Source organism: Amblyomma americanum, chromosome 8 (assembly GCF_052857255.1).
Source record: "Amblyomma americanum isolate KBUSLIRL-KWMA chromosome 8, ASM5285725v1, whole genome shotgun sequence".
NCBI classification, from domain to species: domain Eukaryota; kingdom Metazoa; phylum Arthropoda; class Arachnida; order Ixodida; family Ixodidae; genus Amblyomma; species Amblyomma americanum.
In genome coordinates, this window is record NC_135504.1 from 50,957,058 (window position 1) to 50,975,566 (window position 18,509).

Genomic DNA, 18,509 nt, shown 5'->3' on the forward strand with positions numbered 1-18,509 from the left:
ACGTGTCGTCTAGAACGTTGAAATAGATAATTTACAACATGCAATGTTTAACCAGAGTGCTATCTTCTTTGTAAGGCTTAGAGAGCATTGGGTGCCCTTCGTTTAGTATCATAAGTTTTGAAATAAAACATGAATTTAAATAATAATAATAATAATAATAATAATAATAATAATAATAATAATAATAATAATAATAATAATAATAATAATAATAATAATAATAATAATATTAATAACTGGTTTTTTGGGGAAAGGAAATGGCGCAGTATCTGCCTCACACATAATATTAATAATTGGTTTTGGGGGAAAGGAAGTGGCGCAGTATCTGTCTCATATATCTTTGGACACCTGAACCGCGCCGTAAGGGAAGGGATAAAGGAGGGAGTGAAAGAAGAAAGGAAGAAGTGGAGGGCTCCGGAATAATTTCGACCACCTGGGGATCTTTAACGTGCACTGACATCGCAGAGCACACGGGCGCCTTAGCGTTTTTCCTCCATAAAAACGCAGCCTCCGCGGTCGGGTTCGAACCCGGGAACTCCGGATCAGTAGTCGAGCGCCCTAACCACTGAGCCACCGCGGCGGGGAATTTAAAACTACGTTCGTTGTTTTTGTCGGTGTTCTTATCGCTGCTTTCTCTAACCCGTCAATTCTGGCGTAATCACGGATGTCCGGGCGACTCAAATATTTACCCATTTACCTTGCAGAAATATAATCACCCATAGACTGCTTTGCCATCACCGCTGAGTGGGCGAGTGACTCGAGGCGCGAGTTCGCGCTGCGGTAGGCTGTGGGTTCCGGTCCCGGAACGGGGTGGTCGGTAACCGTGAGGATGTCCACCTGACGGTTGCCTCCACTTCCCCCGGTAACTCGGGCCCACGCCGGTGGGATTCGCGTTGACGCCGGTCGGACGCGTGGCGTGATTGCGACCCTGGTTGGTCGCAGCTGCCACCCGACGGCCGAAGCTCGGCACACTGTCCGGTCGGCAGTGGGTGGCCGGGGAGAGGGAGAGATGTGCGCGGTGGAGGAGGAATGCGGTCCCGCTTTGTTTTATTCCTTCTTTTTGATGGCAGTTTCGAATCGTGAGCGAGTAAGGCTGAGAAACGCCAGGCGCCAATAGGTAATAGTATCTGTTAGAATATATTATATCCAGTTATAGTAATTATACTAAATGTTTTAAAACGCTATACTTTGCTAAAACACTTGCTCCGCTCCGATTTTGAAACGTGCTGGCGATTCTAATTGGTTTGAATCGCCCTGAATGGGCGATAACATTAGAATTAGTTCTGTAATGTCTTTCTGTTGTATATTGCTTTGACTAAAGGTTTAAATATACCTTTCCCTCACGCAAACAGTGCTACAGCAGCAGAGATACAAGTGCTCAAACTCATCATCGAAAGTGAGATGCAAGTTTGGATAGCTGGAAACGCTTAAACAAATACTTTCAAGAAATAACTAGAAGGTGGCTGCGATTTTTCTTTCAATTGGTAATAAATTATTTCGTTCCCCACAAGTAAATTAGGTGCTCCCAATACTCATTAACCTTATACTTTCCAATGTTGCAAATTCTATATGAAGCTCAATTTTTTATTTCCTCTCAAAATACAAAATGAAACATGAGAGAAAGCTTGCTTAAATTTAAAACAATCGAAAATATACTCACTAACGTGTAATTCATCGCTTACACTGTTGGCTGTACTGGCTGGACAGGGACGTCAGGATTTCCTGATACACAAGTCTTCGCTAATGGCTGGTTTTGTCAAAGAAATTAACAAGGGCGTCCGAGTACAAAAAAAAGGAAACATTTATCACCATTCTGCGCGAGGCAAGTGAAGCTGTATTTTCAGAGGGAAGTGTCTCTCTTACCAAGGAAAAAAGTAGCTATAGAAGAAGCGAGGGCTGATAACTGCGATCTCGACTGTTTTTGCTGCCTCTATTGCCACGCTGACTCGTTGGCGCAATGGTAGCGCGTCTGACTCCAGATCAGAAGGTTGCGTGTTCGAATCACGTACGGGTCACTATGTTTTTTTTTAATGAATGTAGAGAATCACGTTTTGCATGTATGGGAATTAACACACTGCGCTTTCGCGTCATACCCTAAAGGCAGAGTTTATGTTTTCCCTCCACTTATTAAGAGCGTTAACTCTTACTCATCACGTTTGGAGATTTCGCGGGGTTTTCCACCGGATGGATGGATGGATGGATGGATACGGCTGAACCCTTTACATCGGGCGGTGGCTCAAGCCACCTAGCCATGTCTTGTGAAATTTTACTCCTGTCTTGCTTGCTTGCTGTCTTGCTTACACCCTTACATCACAGCGCCATCTGTGGCAGCAACTACTCATCAGGTTTCTAGAATTGCGGTTTCACTACCACCGTGAGATCATAGCGCCATCTGTGGCAGCAACTAGAAAACAGCACATCTCGCATTGACACTTGCAGCCACGTCTACAATAAATAGATTCGTTCCGCTATATATACTCCGACAACAAGAGGCAGCCATCCGGGGACTTCTGTGTACCGAATTTGGTAGGCAAATAAAGCCCTACGGGTTTTGGAATAGAAACAAAACCACAACTAAATAATAGTTTTCTTCCTCCTTGTAATTATGAATTTCTTCTTTGAGCGGAGCTTCCCGCTGTTTAAATAAACGATGCGGACATACTGAGGTTGGCCTGTATTGAGAAATTGAGCATATATTGAATAAATTTCCTTTTTTTCCATCTATCTTGTTTCCTATTGTCTTACAATTGCAAGTACACAGTATTGGCTTTATATTTTTAATCCCAGATCTCTGTTTCATGTTGACGAAATTTCACTTCTCACGTATGAAATAACCTCTGTATGACGATGTCCTTAGTGACCAGGCTGTATAAGAAATTTGATGCTGGTTTCCCTGGTTCTGTTAGATTTAATCATATTTTTTACATGCTTATGTGACAGCCCTGTCCCCCCGCCAGTGATAACGCTGAAGATTTCCGGTCTTACAAAAGCGAAAAATATTGGGAATGAACACCTAATGGATTCAATTGTGGTTTGGTTTATGGTTTAGGGGGGGTTTAACATCCCAAAGCGACTCAGGCTATGAGAGACGCCGTAGTGAAGGGCTGCGGAAATTTCGACCACCTGGGGTTCTTTAACGTGCACTGACATCGCACAGCACACGGGCGCCTTAGCGTTTTTTCCTCCATAAAAACGAACCCGACCGCGGCGGCTGCGTTTTTATGGAGGAAAAACGCTAAGGCGCCCGTGTGCTGTGCGATGTCAGTGCACGGTAAAGATCCCCAGGTGGTCAAAATTATTCCGGAGCCCTCCACTACAGCACTTCTTTCTTCCTTTCTTCTTTCACTCCCTCCTTTATCCCTTCCCTTGCGGCGCGGTTCAGGTGTCCAACGATATATGAGACAGATACTGCGCCATTTCCTTCCCCCCCAAAAAAAACCAATTATAAAAACCAATTATATATATATTTCCCAAGCAATTAACACTAAAGAAGCCGAGCACCAGGCCAGGAGAAAGCTTGCACCCATTGTATCACCGGTGGGCAATAAAATTCCAATAAGGAAGGGGTGGCGGTGGTTTTTCGTCTGCGTCAGCCAGTGGCATACATGAAGGTGCGAGTTGCAGCCGTCAACATATCGGCCGGCCGCTGGTGCGATGCAGTCGAGTCAAGGCTGCAGGTGGTTTCGTTTGGTCAAACCACGCTTGAGAGCTGCCCGATCTTGCCGTGCAAGTGCGTTAGTCACGTGGTTTATTTTGTACTTCGCGGGCTTTCTTTGGAGCTGGGAAAAAAAGGCACACGTGAGGGTGTCCTTATCGTAAATGATGGAATGGGTGTTTCTGAAGGTGCTCTCTAACTCTTCAATTGCAATTTGTTGTCTACAGTAAATATTTATTAATTTAGATAATTAAACTTAATAACGCTAATAATTATTTGCGGAATCAAAAATTGCCTGTAGTGTGCAAGGAGGCTGTCACCAATACGCCACTGGTTTAACTCGCCTGTCTCTATTAGTCTATTCTTTAACCTCTGGATCAAGTTAGCTGGGACACCCGGTATAACGAATCAAATGTATCGGTTACTGTTACTACGTGGTATAGTGAGGTCACGTGGGAGCTATTTTGGTCAATTTCCCCTTCATTATAGACAGACACATCATTGACAAATGTAAGTAGTGAGAGCTAACGCTATTAAAAGCACAGTGCTGAGCACGGATGCGACACGAACAGGCTAATGCGCCGTCCGTCCACGCCACGCGGTCCACCCTGAAGGCGTAAACGTGGCGACGAGAGCCTGAGCCGAGGCTTTCCCTGACATTGCCAGTCACGTGTCACAGGTCACAGAAACGCGGCAGTTTCCTTCCCACGCCTATTTTACACACTCTTACACTGCACTCTAAGACCGAATTAGCCCATACAGGAGTAAAAAGGTAGTAAGCTGCACTCTAGACCACTCCATTTTAGGAGCAGGGCATGCTGCCCAAGCCCCGGGTAGATTTCCGTCGCTAAATATAAGGAGTACTGCAGGTTGGCATCGGAAACAAAATCCCTTTTCATAACATGCGAAATTGTAGCAGTTATGAAGATTTGAATAGAATTTTCAGTCTTCTCTATCTGCTGATCTAAGGACCTCTGGTGATGCGTTTAAAAGCCTCCTCTAATTGCTAAGTGCATGAAGTTACCAGGCTTTGCTTTGGGAATATGCCTCCGTCGCCAAGAGTAAGCATTCCGCGTATTTAGTGATCAGAATATGCCCCGGGATTTGTGGAGTACACCCTTCCCCTTAAGAGGGAGCGCTCTAAAGGGCAGCTTACTGCCTCTTTACTCCCGTGTAAGCTAATTACTGTTTAGAGTGTGCGGATGGGATCTGGTGGCGGCTTCGGTAGGGATATCTATATTACGGTCGCATTTCGAGCTTCAGCGTGGCGACGCCGCCACGTCGTGGCTGCGCCGCCACGCTGTCACGTGGCTCGTCACGTGGTGCGGAGCAGCTGCCGGCGGCGCGGCGCCGTGGCTGATGACGTGGTTCGTCACGTGGTTGGTCACGTGAACAAGTTCCACTCGGCCAGCTGTAGCTATCGCGTCACTCCAGGTTTAACCAGAGCTAAACCAGCGACAATTTTTTAACCCGCTTAGTCGCTACAGACCCCCACTTAATGGCACCCAGGTCCATTCTCAACAGGATAATAATAAAAGCTGTTAGCGTTGTAACAAAAAAGGCACACTGCATACATGGCGAAGAATACAATATATTTTGCGGGGATACCATGGCCGCAGCTGGCAGAGGGCACGGTTAATTGAAGAGATATCCGACAGGCCTATGTCGTGCAGTGCACTTATTTACGCTGATGATGATAAGGCTGATGACACTATATATATGGCTGTACAGGTTGGAGGACAGGTTATCCGTGATAGCGAAGTGAGGCCTGAACGATAGGAAGATAACAAAGAACATGATGGAAGTGAAAAATAAGGTAGGCGCGATGAAATACACAGGTTCCTGCGAGCAATATGTAGGAATCAATTACTGCAGCAGTTGATCCCAGTGTTCGCCGATGTGTATGAAGATTAAAAAAATATTAGTGCTAAATTATTTGCACTCAACAGAGATCGTAAATATTAAGTAACCGCTCAATGCGAAAGACCCCGCGAATTCAATGACTAGACATACGTACTGGTTGAGATCCCTACAGCCGCGCTGAAGATGCCCACGGCTCCAAGGGTTTGCTGGAATAAATAGATGGACAAATATAATGAAACGAAGGCAAAGAGGTCGGCCAGGAAGATTGATATCCGGCATGCTACTCTGCACAGGGGAAGAAGAGAAGGAAAACGGTCGTGATGGGTGACATGTGATGAGAAAAGAGGCGACAGTATTTGTGCACACATCTGATGGCATCACAACCGCGAGTCGAGGCCCCTCCCGCTCATAAAACGGGAATACGCCCGCATTACCGAAGCTGCTTGCCTGCTCTGCGGCCAAGCGCATAGCAGTAAGTCCTCCGAGAGTGGACTGCCGTCTTCAAGGAAGCAGCCAGCTTTATTCTTTGGCGCACATTTACCGGACAAACCACAAACACATGCTCCGCAGTCTCGGCCATGTAACAAGTGAAAAAGTCCGGGGCGGCCGCTCGTTCCACCAAATGTAAGTACTTTCGCGTGAAGGCGAGGTCTAAACGAGGTCGATGCATCAAGCATGCATGAGGCGGCGGAATTCCAAGTGATACCCAAAATTTCATATTCGAATCTAGTCTTTCAGGCGGATGTAATAAACTAGGATTGAAAAGTTCCTTTTGAAAAGTGTCCTCTGATAGTGTGAGAAAACCAACACGGCTGAATGTGCCTTACGCTTCAGTACGACAAAAACGCAAATGTGCAGAAACTGAGCAACGAGTAATTGTTGTTCCATTGCCCAATGAAGCTAACACTCATAATACGTTCAGTGGCCAATCAGATCACGCTGATATTTCATGGATTCCGTGTTTATTGAAAACCTATCCTACCAGGCAACGCAGTGTTACGCGCGAGATATTTGTTCACTGCGTGAACTTGCCACCTATAACAATACAAACCAAGTCAACAAAAGTGGTTTCTAACCATGCAACTTTTCCGTTAGGAAAATATAATCTGTGATGAGGCATTTTTCAAAATTATTTTCCTCGTGCAATGAAACACACAACACTGCTGATCACATGTCTCGATGACGCGCTTGAAAATTTCGGCTGTGCTTCAAAATCCTGTATTGAGATTTGCAAGACCTCAGTAGACTGAAGCTGACAATGGCCGAGCAAGCAGCGGGCGTTTCCTTCGGGATCAAAGCTTAGTGATTGCAGGCGTTAGTTCCCTGCACCTTAAGTAGTAGTAAACTTTTTACTACTATCCCATGTCCAGGAAACTCTGTCGCGTGGCTGGCGCATCAGTAAACATAACTGGTGTTCAAAGACGACGAGGTGGAGAAAAAGCAAACTACAACACGTGACGTTAGAACGAACAAAAATCTTTCAGTAGATGTGTATACTGAGGCACAGCTGGAGTTACCTGATTTGGATTACTATTTTGAATACTGATTTGGAATACGGACAGCCTAATTCACGCCTGAAATTGTAAATACGTCAAAACTGCCATTTCGGTCTCCCTTTCCGCACTCCTCAAATAGTACGAATACCTTTCTTAATAGGTGAAATTTCTTTCTGGACCTCTGTTATTAGCTTTTCCAATATTTGTTTTTTCTTCTTCATTCGTGCTTTTCTCGTTCAGTCATTATTTTTATCCTCTACCGTCCCTCCTGATTACCTCTTATTTCGCGCATTAACGCTATCATCCACTACCATCGCCACCTTCCGGTGAAAGATTCGTTCTACCAGGGAAGTTACAGCGACCTAAAAACATAATGAGACGGGACAAGTGACCACTCACTCATTAGCGAAACGTTGAGCTTCACATTCATGTTAAACACGAGAGAGCAGTCGGTAGGCGCTTGGTGATTTATAATGGCGGCACGAAAAAACACTACGTCTCAAAACAGCACGCGTCACAACAGCGTATAAAAAACAAAACAGCGACAACACAGCACAGAGAAAAAATGGCACAGCGACATAACAGCACAAGGAAAAAACAGCATGACGGCAAAACAGCACAAAACAAAAGCTGCACGCGTCAAAATAGCACACAGGATAAAACGGCGCAGCGGCAAAACAGCACAGCGAAAAAAGTACACAACGATTGAAGATTGATTTGATTTATGGGTGTTTAACGTCCCAAAGCGACTCAGGCTATGAGTGACGCCGTAGTGAAGGGCTCCGGAAATTTCGACCACATGGGGTTCTTTAACGTGCAATGGCATCGCACAGTACACGGGCCTCTAGAATTACTCCGCCATCGAAATTCTACCGCCGCGGCCGGAGCCGAGCGCCATAACCACTCAGCCACCGCGGCGGCCACAACGAAAGAAGAGCGCAGGAAAAAAATTGGCAGTGGCTTAGCTCGGCTATGCTAGGATATACGTAGCGAAAGCTAAGGCATAGCATGGTTAGCCTTGGTCAATCTTGATTGCAAGTACAAGTTAGTCTGGTTGTCTAGCTATGTTGTCGCATTAAAGACGACACAATTGTGGTTGCGGCGCACGCGAGCTCTCCTTTTCAATCCTCGGACATGTTGTCAGGCATGCGATGCACCTGGCGAAGTGAGCGGAGGCGAGCGCAACGAGGATGAACGCGGTGTGACGTCATACCAAACGGCGGCGGCGGGGAGCCGCACGGTGTGACGTCATGCCAGATGGCGCGGCGAGCGCGCAAAGCACAGTAACTATCTCACATATCTACACTGTAAAAACAAACCGTCATTTTGACGGCCACTTTTTTATCTATTTTGACGAGCCGCCGGCGTCAAACGGGAAAGACGGAGACTTCGCCGTGAACGAGCGGGCGAGGAGAAAGAGACGGAGAGCGCAACACAAAACGAGAAACTCTATTAGCTGGCGCGTAGGGGTACGTCATGTGAGACGTCGCTCAACGCGCGCTTCCGGCCCCCGCTGTCAAGGAAGGAGTCCGGTTGTCGTGGTTCCCTCTCGCTTTTCTTTGTGCGCGCTGCTTCTGCCCGGGTGTGCGTTCTGATTTTTGCGCCATTTTGCCTTTTTGTGTGCGACGCGTTCGAAGGCCGCGAAGACGCAATCAAGGAACGTATGGGCTGCAGCCGAAAATCAACTGCAGCGGGTAGAGGTAAGTGTTCTGCTTATATGCTTCGTTCGTGCAGTACGCGTTCTGTGAGGCACATAGCTACGAGGAGCACGCTAGTTCTCACGCGTAATGTATACACGCACCGATGGCCGTGGGCCCGAGATTGCCGTTCAGAGACACGCTTCTACGTAAAGCGTGAATCGCGGCCTCATGGTTCAGCCACGTGCAGCGATTTTCAGGGGCTGCGTGCGCCCACGTGTAAAAAAAAAAACTTCCTGTGAGGAACACTGAAGCGTACGAAGAGCATTGGCGCACGTTAATTGAAGAAAGTCGTTTATAGTATCTCTATCATGCGGGCACATACAATCGCGATCGAGCCTGACTTTCGGTTACGATTACTGCTACGCGGGCCAAGGATCGAAATCGAGTTGGTCGAGCTCTAGCGCGCCATGCGCCTCTGTTTAAATGCAGAACACGTTATGAATGGGCTTAATGGGCAGTAAAAATTGTCGTAAAAACCATTTTTTACATTTTCAGTTGTAATTCAGGCCAAGACATGTGCTATGACTACCATGCTGGCCATCTGCAGCTCCCTTGAATTCATGGTGTCGGCACTACTGTCGTAGGTTCGTAAAAGTATTCGTCAATAAAAAGCAGACTACTTTTCGTGCACTGATCAGCTTTTTTCTGTTTTATTTCTTACGCTCTCTCTTTTTTGTTGTTCCTCGCTTCCTGGCACACCGAGCCCCATACGTCGGTGTCCGGTGGCGATGGGGCAGCTCAGTGTTTAGTTCGTGTACTGATAGTGTGCAGTTTCATTCTTGTATAGCATTAAGATATGGACCTAATTATTTCAGCAATAGTTATTTCCAAATAAATTGTATTCATTTTTATAGCTTATTGCCTATAAGCCTCAAACAAGGGCCAAAAATTTCTTTCGACTGGCGTATCCATTAGCTGGGAATTATTGAATCAAGTAAATTTGTAGTCTTGTAATTTTATACCGCATTTTCATCCATTTCTGCTGAAATGATACTGTACCCGAGGTGTAGAAAGTGCCTTGATGACAGCAGGATCGTTGGAAGTATGGTTATGATTTATTATTGAGATACATGTATCTGATCACTGATGTTTTCTCTGGAGTCTAATAACATGTGGCTTGTGAATTCCCAGCATTCAGCTAAAGGGGGGCTGGAAGGACTGCCAACAACTCCGCACCTTGCTGTGATTGGTATGTATTTGTCATTTATAGAACTTTGGCTCAAAACATGGCTTGTACAGTGTATTTTATTATTCTACGATGTAACCTGATTTTGTGTAACTTCACTCTACTTAGTAGGACATATTCAAAACTTAGGAATGAGGCTAGCCCTGGATGAAAGGCTTAATTGCTGCTTCATCTTATGTATGTACAGTTTGTTTAATAATTAAACATGATAACAATGTGCAAGTTTGGCCAGTAGTTTTCCATTCTTATTAGAGTGTACAAAAAATTTGGAACTCAGTAGCAGTACTGTTGATAAGTGGGGAGGGTGGGGCAATCTCCGCACTATAAGGTGATATGCCAGAGTTCATCGAGACTAATGTGCGGCCTTTTGACTTGCCAAAAGCATGACGTTCTGCTAGAAAGCATGAACGAAGCTGAGCTTGGCTTTTCTCATCAATGTCATGGCAGGCTAGGTACAAAATGGAGGGCCTTTGAAAAGTTGCCTCGGTGCTTGCCCAAGTTTCGTTACCTCATCACTATTCCCCATTATTTAAAAAAAAAAACGAAGTATTCTGTCGACAAAGTTAATTCTTTTTTGTCGTGCAATATTTGTAAAGCTTTTTCCATAAACAAGTTCTATGTAGTATGTTTACATGAAGCAAGCATCTTCAACAGATATAATTAGTGGCGTGTAAAGCACTGATAAGGGAGGGCATGTTGCATGTGTCTGTCTACTGCCAGGGTACCATAAGGCCTAGCAACAAGACCCAGTATGGCTTTTTACGAGTACATTTGAATTCGGCTTCTCTCAGTGTACACATCGAAGGCCATAGAGTTACTCGAATTATTAGATCACCCCTTTAGTGGGTAGCGTTTGCGTGTGACTAATTTTTTTTCCTTGCAGGATCAAGCATGGGGGACATAAAGAAGATCATCGTTGCAGTGGATTCTACAAGAAGTCTTGAGAAGGCCATGGGCCTCCTCCTTGGTGCCTTCTTTGTGTTCAACGTTGCGTACCCTCCCGACTGCCCCCTCACCATGGAGCTTTTGCAGAGGTAAATGAGTGAATGTGGATGATGCGTTTGATAAGCAATCGGAATCCGAGGCAATAGTGTGAGCAGCAGGCTTCTTTTTCCTGAGGAAAGGCACTCGCCCTCCTTAGCCAGTGCCTGCAAATGATCAGTTCTGCCCTGTTCCCCTGAAATTCTGATGTCGTCACATACATTCCTCTCGTGCATTTCTTCGTTCTCTGGCACAGCACCGTGTTGCTTTTTTGGCACACCTGTATGGTGATTTGCCAGTCACAGGCGTCTTTAGAAAGTAGAATGGTAAGATTATTGACATAGTGCTGTTTGCCAGCAGTACATGCTAACAAGCCTTGCACATTGGCTAGCTCTGGCAATTGCGAGATGAAGGCCGGACTTTTAATTTTAAATTGCACCCAGTTCTGGTATTCTGACACTTGCAGAATTGCGGATTTGATCATTGTCATGTGATGAATGCACAAGCCTGGCAGTTTGCATTGCCTAAACTTGGTAACGTGTCCTGTGAGTGCATCTAGATAACACTTTTCAGTGTTTTGCTTATTTTTTTGGTTGGCTACTGCAAGAAAGGGGCTAGAATGAAGAACCAGATAGGACGGGCGACTGTCAATTATTGCTAAATGTAATGTGTGCAGCACTTTTATAAGTACCGACGTCAGGAAAAATAGGAGCGAGGATTAAGTGTAAATGCAGTTATTTTAAGTCGCTCTACCATGTATCGTGTCCACTGGCTAATGTCCTAGTGCAACATTACAGTGTGTCTGACTATGGGTTGCGTCCACACATGTGGCAAGTTGCCGGATGCCTCTCTGCACTTTTACAGGCCTCAGGTTCCCTTGTTACCATTGATGCAGTGCTCGCTGTAGCCTGTGTACAATCAGCCCCGAGAAAGTAGAGCTCTCTACCTCACCTTCTGGGCACTCAACAAACCTTTTGCAATGATGAATGTCAGATTTCATTTTGCATTGAAACGGGAGACGTGACACATAGGCAGGACAGCTTCACAGGTACTGTCACAACCATTACATGGCACTTTCCCCTTTCACCTGGTGATCTTTTAGGGGCTGGCAGGGTTATTAGCCCCTTTCAAAAAAAATTATGCTGTGATCCCATATTTGTCCAGAATTGCTCAGTACTTGAAATGGAAGGTGAAAGAGCCATCGTGAAGTCTGCTATGTTGGCACCTGAGAAGTTGGCCGCCCTTTGTGTCAACAGTTGCAGTGTAAAAGAAAAAAAATTAAGACATTCATCATCGTGACAGGTTTGTTTGCTCAGAAGATTTCAGGTGTGAAATTCCGCTTATTTGTGGCCAAGGGCACAGAAATTAGAATGAGCATTGTGCAAATGGTAAGATGATGAGGCATGATAGTGAGGTTTTTAAATGTATGCATGGTTGCCACATGTGCAATTGCAGCCTATACCTGGACATCAGGGTGTTACATCAATACTGACCTATGTTTGCAGCTGATAGCTGAAAACACTGAAATGCAGCAAAATGCTCTTGCATAGTTATGGTTTCTAGACTCTGTGTATGGTTCCTGTACATGATGAGCACCTATTGTTACTAGAAATACTATACGGTGTGTATGTGCAATTGTGGGCTGTTTTTACGAGTTATAATAATGGTTACATTTAGGTACATCATCTATTGTTAGTGCATGTATATGTAGCTACTTAAGCGCACTACTAGTGTGCTCACATTTGTTGCTACCTGATTTTAATCTCGTCTTTCAATTTCGTAATACTGTGTGTTGCAGAAGGTAGTGCAGTTCACACATTCATGGCATTTCACGCGTGTAGGCAGAGTATGTGATTGGCACAGTTTATGGAGCATGGATTTTTCCTATCCTCGTTTTGTTTCCAGGTACCTTGGGCAGAGCAACCCAACGAAAGGGCGCGGCAAAGGCAGGGCCTGCGGAATCGCACCAAAGTTGCTGAGCCTGCTGAATGCACTTTAATTTATGAATAAATGTGCAAGTAGAAATGTAAATTTGTTTTTGTTGCATGGTTTATGAGGTACTGCCCACTGCAAGTGACTTTCATGTGGTCAGGTTCACCACACTATATATTGACACAGAATTATGTTGAGACTTGTCGTGTTGGGCCATCATACTGACAACACAGTTGCATTTCATGTTGACAAGCCAAATTTTGGAATGGTTAAAAGCATAGTCATTTCGAAATTACAGCCTGCTATTACCTTGATGGCCAAATGCTGTACTGACAGTTATAGATAATTTCAAATTTGCAAAAAGTCTTGAAGTCATAAAAACAGTTTTAAAATTGACAGCTTGCCATCGCAGACAATCAGTGGTATAATTACAGTTTGGCTATATTTTCAAATCGATAAAAATGACATCGAAGTCAGGAAAAAACATTGTCATTTAGAAATGACATCTTGCTGTAACTGCTACGGTCAAATGCTATCAAATTGACAGTTTGACTGTATTTCACATTGACAAGAAAAACATCAAAATGATGGAAAAACTGTCATTTAGAAATGATGTCCTGCTGTCACTTTGATGGTCAAATGTCATCAAATTGACGGTTCAGTTGTATTTCAGATTGACAAGAAAGACGTCAAAATGATGGAAAAACTGTCATTTAGAAATGATGTTCTGCCGTCATTTTGATGGTCAAATGTAATCAAATTGGCGGTTCAGTTGTATTTCAGATTGACAAGAAAAACATCAAAATGATGAAAAAGCACCGTCATTTTAAAATGACGGGGTGCCATCATTTTAACGGTCAAATGCTTGGAAATAGAGCTGCCAAGGTATTTCCCGTCATTTTGACGGATTTTTTTTTACAGTGTAGGTAGACACCCGAACTGCGCCGTAAAGGAAGAGATAAAGGAGAAGAGGGAAAGAAGAAAGCGCGGTTCGGGTGTCCACCGAGATATGTGAGGCGCGCTTTGGGACGTCATGTGCCTCCTCGGAGGGCGCCACGGCGAAATTCCAAGTTCGCGGCTAGTAAAACTTTCCCTTTAAAAACAGCATGACGACAAAACAGGACATCGGAGTAATGTGCAGTGCTGCTGTAGGGGGGGGGGGCGGACTATTATGGCCATAGCCACAAACGATAAATAACATCACTTGCAGAAGCGACCTTTGGAGATAGCGAGTGATATATGATGCGCTCCTACAGGCAACACTAAGAAACTTGGCAGCAGTGATGAGATGCCTCCTGAGCTCAAAGCCCGCCTCCTCGCTTATCAACAATGTCAAATTCTGCACGCAGCATCTCGTTAAGTAAGCTGCGAACATAGCTCTCGCTTGGCATTCACACTGAATGCGGCAGTAGGTTGTATCATATTTAAAGCATCTATACAATCTGCAATAATACATGCCATCTTTGGCATGTGCAGATCGTGCCGAAATGGTAATAGTCAAACTTGAAGCCAAATGCTTACGCTGAAGACGAAGTATACGACGCAAGCGGTGATGCCGACCTTGTTGTCGAAGCGCAGCCGCAGGTACTTGAGACCATGGAAAGAAAAAAAAACAATTATTGGCTAAGCTAGCACCATCTGTTTCAAGTGTTACTGTCCCGACTTGTCTATTTTTTTTGTACATTTTTCAAACAATTGCTTTTCTTGTTTCGAAAGCGTAACAGGTGGGTCGCAAAGCGTAACAGACGGGTCTCACTCCAATGCTTATGTGTGCGCAAATACTGTGACTTGGCCGTTCACATAGTTTAATCAGAAGAATTGAAATCCACAGGCCTTTTAATTAAAAAGGCTCACCCCCACAGCTAAACAGTCATTGAGCAAATGCATTCGGAAAACATTGTGACTTCCCAGACTTCGATGTGTAAAAAAAGCTCATGCTGAGTGGTGTAAGCGCATGTTAAAGAACCACAGCTGGTCTAAATTAATCTGGAGCCCTCGACTACGCTGTCCGCTGTCCCTCATAGCCAGTATTTACCATTTTGGGGCCATTAAATTCAACTATTCACAGTTTTCTTCCAAGTGTTTGGACAGGCTTAAACGGACATACTGTGGGAATGAAAAGGTTAACGAAAACAAATGTTTGACTCCACGCACTGTCGTAATTTCAAATTGGAAGAACTTGGCACTGATTCTATTTCATCTAAAATCGCGGGAGTCGGGGCATCATTTTGTTGGTCCACAGTTAACAGTCCGATTAAATTCTCCAGATTGTGCAGTCAATGCCACTGTAAACCATTAAATCGCAGCAAGAAAGTACTGTCAGCGCCATTTGTCGTTATACCTGTTAATAGTGGTTGTACGAGGCACGAAGTAAGCCATCCTTCAGGTGCGGAAATGTTTCAATGACTATTCAAAATTTCTCCTTAGTCTCTAGCAGTTGAAAGAGTCGACTTCCAGGGGGCCAAAGCAGTCTCTATATTTCACTACTGCGTCTGGTGTGGCACCAATTACAGCTACACCAGGGTTGACGCGCAGGCCATGGTGATACGCTACAACCGACGTGCCCTTCTCAACATGTCACTGCACAACGCTCTCTTCATTTTGCAAGCCGTCCCTCATATATATGGTTTGCAAGGTACTTGATCCAAACCCATGCTTCAAAAACTTTCCATCTGCTGGCTTCTGGTGCTTAACAATGTCGCGAAAGGGCGATGCAGTCAGACGCTTTGCCCTCTCAAGGGGCAATGTTGCAGAGCTGCTCTGAGCTCTTGTGCTTTCTTCTGCCCACGCCTCTTCGAGTGTTACAGAGCGGTCAGCAAAATCATAGCATGCTAGCAAAAGCTCGCTCCAAAACACTTTTGTGGGGATCCTCAGCGTTAGCTTTGCAGATACTGTGTCCTGCAGGATGACTGGAAGGGGGATTGAAAGAAACCAGTTGTCTTGCTACGTATCACGCAGCATAGGGTGCATTTCTTCCTCGCACAGTGTTTGAGGCATTCATGTATGTCTCCTTTAGTTAACTCAATGCATGCAGTTATCTTCGCATGATTACTTCATTTTTGCTTTGTTGGACATTGGGCGGTTTCTATCAGAGACACCACTATAGGGTGTGTGTCACCCATGTTGCTCTTCCTGACCATACTCTCGCGCAGCTGGCGCGAAGCTCCTCCGAAATTACCCGAGCTTACCTCAGTACTGCCCGAGCTTACCCGAGTAACTCGGCTAAGCTCGGGTAGTAACTCGGGTTGCTAGGCAACGGCACAAGACCGCACGTACGTACTGTACATACGGTTACAAGATTCTTGGTCGGTGTTGGTGAGCGTATGAGTGCTTTCGCTCTAAAAATCTGGAGGTCACAAGGTCATCGAACAGAATTAATTGCGGGTGCTGCTGGTGGTCTGGATCCTCCCCCCTCCCCCCCCCCCCCCACACACACATCTTCAAAATGTGAATCACGCTTTAAGTTCCGAAGAACCGCTTACGTAGACACACAAGATGCGAGATAGTACGGTATCGCGGCAGTTAATATCGGTTGGCCATACCATAGCCTCCAGCAGTTTGCACCCCCAGTACATTTCGGTGGCACAAAACACGGTGGTATAAAAGACATGAAATGTGCCGGCAACGTTTGTACCAAATATGCAGCTGGATAATTAGCACGACTATCGTACGCGCTTGGTGGAGCATTTCTTGACAGAACAGTATTAAGGGCAATGTAGTCATTTAAGCAGGCCTACTGCGCATTCTTCTGAAGATACATCCACTAAGTCCAGTTCACAGCTGCATAAGTAGTGGTAATTCTATAAGTAATACAAGGCATTTGTTTTCACAAAGCAAGACTTTGGTATTCTGGATTTAAATGCATCATATTTTTCCCCGATTATTTAACCATATTTAGGCGATATTTAGGCCATATTTTTCTACGTAATCTCCGATGAAATCTATGGACTTATGCCAGCTAATTAGAAAAAACTTGTTTTCCCTAATGGCGCCACTCTACTGGTCTGTGTCTCAGCAAGGATATTACTTCATTGATGACTTATTTATAGTTTCTGTAGTCCATCCTTCAGTGGGTCAAAAAGATGGCAGTCAGAAGATGCGAGGTCCAAGCTGTACGGTGGAGGACGAAGAGTGCACTGAAGTTTTGTGATCGCCTCTCGGGTGCGCAGGCTTATGTGTGGCCTCGCGTTTTTGTGGAGAAGCAAACGATTGGTCACATTTTTGCAGCGACGAACACGCATGAATCATTTTGTTGAGTTTCCTAACAGTCTTGGAGTAGGCTGCGAAGTCGATCGTTTCACTATGAGAGAATACGTCGGTAAGGGTCCTCAAGGGTCCCTCAAGGGTAAGGGTCGGTAAGGGTCCCTCAGGGTCCTGAGTTTGCCATGAGTTTTCAAACGGAGGGTGCTGTTTTGCATTTCTATTTCCCGTGGTGAAGTTGTGTGGTGACACTTCAGGAATTCCAGTTTTATTTCAGGTTTGAAGTTATGAACTCATGTTTCATCACCTCTGACATTTTTCGAGAAAAAAATGATGATGACAGAAAAACAGACGCACGATTACGATAGTCGATAATGCGAAATTTTAGCGCACCTCTTCACGTATTGTCACGCCACCTGCCACAATTGGCAGGTGGCGTGTTAAGCTGCTTGGCAACCCTCCGTGATCTTCCCGTGGAAGCCACCTTCCGGTTGTCCATTCCACCGCTTTCGTCGTAGCAGGTGGCGTTTCGCTCTGCTACTACCTACCAACACGCCATTTGTCATACGTCTACACAAGCCACCTGTGAGGTGGCGTGTTACGCCACAAACGCCGACGACTACGACGCGGAACGCAGGAACGGGCGACTAAAGGCGGACTCACACTGGCGAGTCGCGGAGGTTGTGCGACCGGTTTAAATCGATTGGCTACGCTCCCTCCCCGCTTTCCTAGTGCTTCAGAAACCGTAACTAATTGCGCGAAGTTGGTCGTGCGACGTTTTCGACTCGCCAGTGTGAATCCGCCTCAAGAGCTATACGCTCGAAAACTGTCACCATTAGCCTCAAAACGAGAAAGCGAATCGGCATAGATGTTTAACCTGCCGCGGTGGCTCAGTGGTTAGCGCACACGGCTACTGATCCGGAGTTCACGGGTTCTAACCCGACCGCGGCGGCCGCGTTTCGATGGAGGCGAAACGCTAAGGCGCCTGTGTGCTGTGCGATGTCAGTGCACATTAAAGATCCCCAGGTGGTCGAAATTATTCAGGAGCCCTCCACTACGGCACCCCTTTCTTCCTTTCCTCTTTTACTGCCTCCTTTAACCCTTCCCTTACGACGCGGTTCAGGCGTCCACCGATATGTGAGAGAGATACTGTGCCATTTCCTTTCCCCCAAAACCAATATTTTTTCAATAGGTGTTCCTTCTTTGCTGCTTATGGCCCTCTGTTAGGCTGCGATGAACCCAGCGGACCCGACCTTTAGGTAGCCTAACTATAGACAGATGCGTCGGGGCTACCAAGAAATGTGTCAAGTTGTTCAGCGAATTGTTTGATTTCAATTTGTCGAACAGTTCGACTAAGAGTGTTCGCACGTTTTAAAGTTGCAGGCGTCAGAGCTATCTGCGAGCGGCCGGTGCGCGAGAGATCAGACTTCTTTGCCCTCGTGCTCGTGGTGACAGACGCTTCGTCCAACCTCGCACCATTGTTTTATACACTGCCA

At 45.5% G+C, this 18,509-nt stretch overlaps 2 protein-coding genes and 1 non-coding gene across 3 annotated transcripts in view; 2 read left to right on the forward strand and 1 right to left on the reverse strand.

The window, feature by feature from the left end:
* LOC144102369 (putative sodium-dependent multivitamin transporter) overlaps nt 1-18,509 on the reverse strand; it is a 63,402-nt gene that overhangs the window by 27,967 nt on the left and 16,926 nt on the right. The window contains exons 3-4 of the mRNA XM_077635660.1: nt 14,335-14,400; nt 5,673-5,724 (exon numbers count right to left, since the gene is read on the reverse strand). Of these exons, the coding sequence (XP_077491786.1) occupies nt 5,673-5,724; nt 14,335-14,400 (118 nt within the window). The remainder of the gene's footprint in view (nt 1-5,672; nt 5,725-14,334; nt 14,401-18,509) is intronic.
* On the forward strand, nt 1,944-2,015 carry TRNAW-CCA (transfer RNA tryptophan (anticodon CCA)). The gene has a single exon. It is a non-coding gene; the product is annotated as a tRNA-Trp (tRNA).
* On the forward strand, nt 9,791-12,912 carry LOC144101615 (uncharacterized). The gene is made up of 3 exons (XM_077634757.1): nt 9,791-9,903; nt 10,784-10,934; nt 12,787-12,912. The coding sequence occupies exons 1-3, from the start codon at nt 9,801-9,803 to the stop codon at nt 12,878-12,880; spliced, it is 348 nt and encodes a 115-aa protein (XP_077490883.1). The 5' UTR covers nt 9,791-9,800; the 3' UTR covers nt 12,881-12,912.

Coding starts and splice junctions, on each gene's coding strand:
- LOC144101615 (XM_077634757.1), top strand. CDS start 9,801: ATGTTTTCTCTGGAGTCTAATAACATGTGGCTTGTGAATTCCCAGCAT. Junction 9,904..10,783: donor TCCGCACCTTGCTGTGATTG/GTATGTATTTGT, acceptor TTTTCCTTGCAG/GATCAAGCATGGGGGACATA. Junction 10,935..12,786: donor ACCATGGAGCTTTTGCAGAG/GTAAATGAGTGA, acceptor TTTTGTTTCCAG/GTACCTTGGGCAGAGCAACC.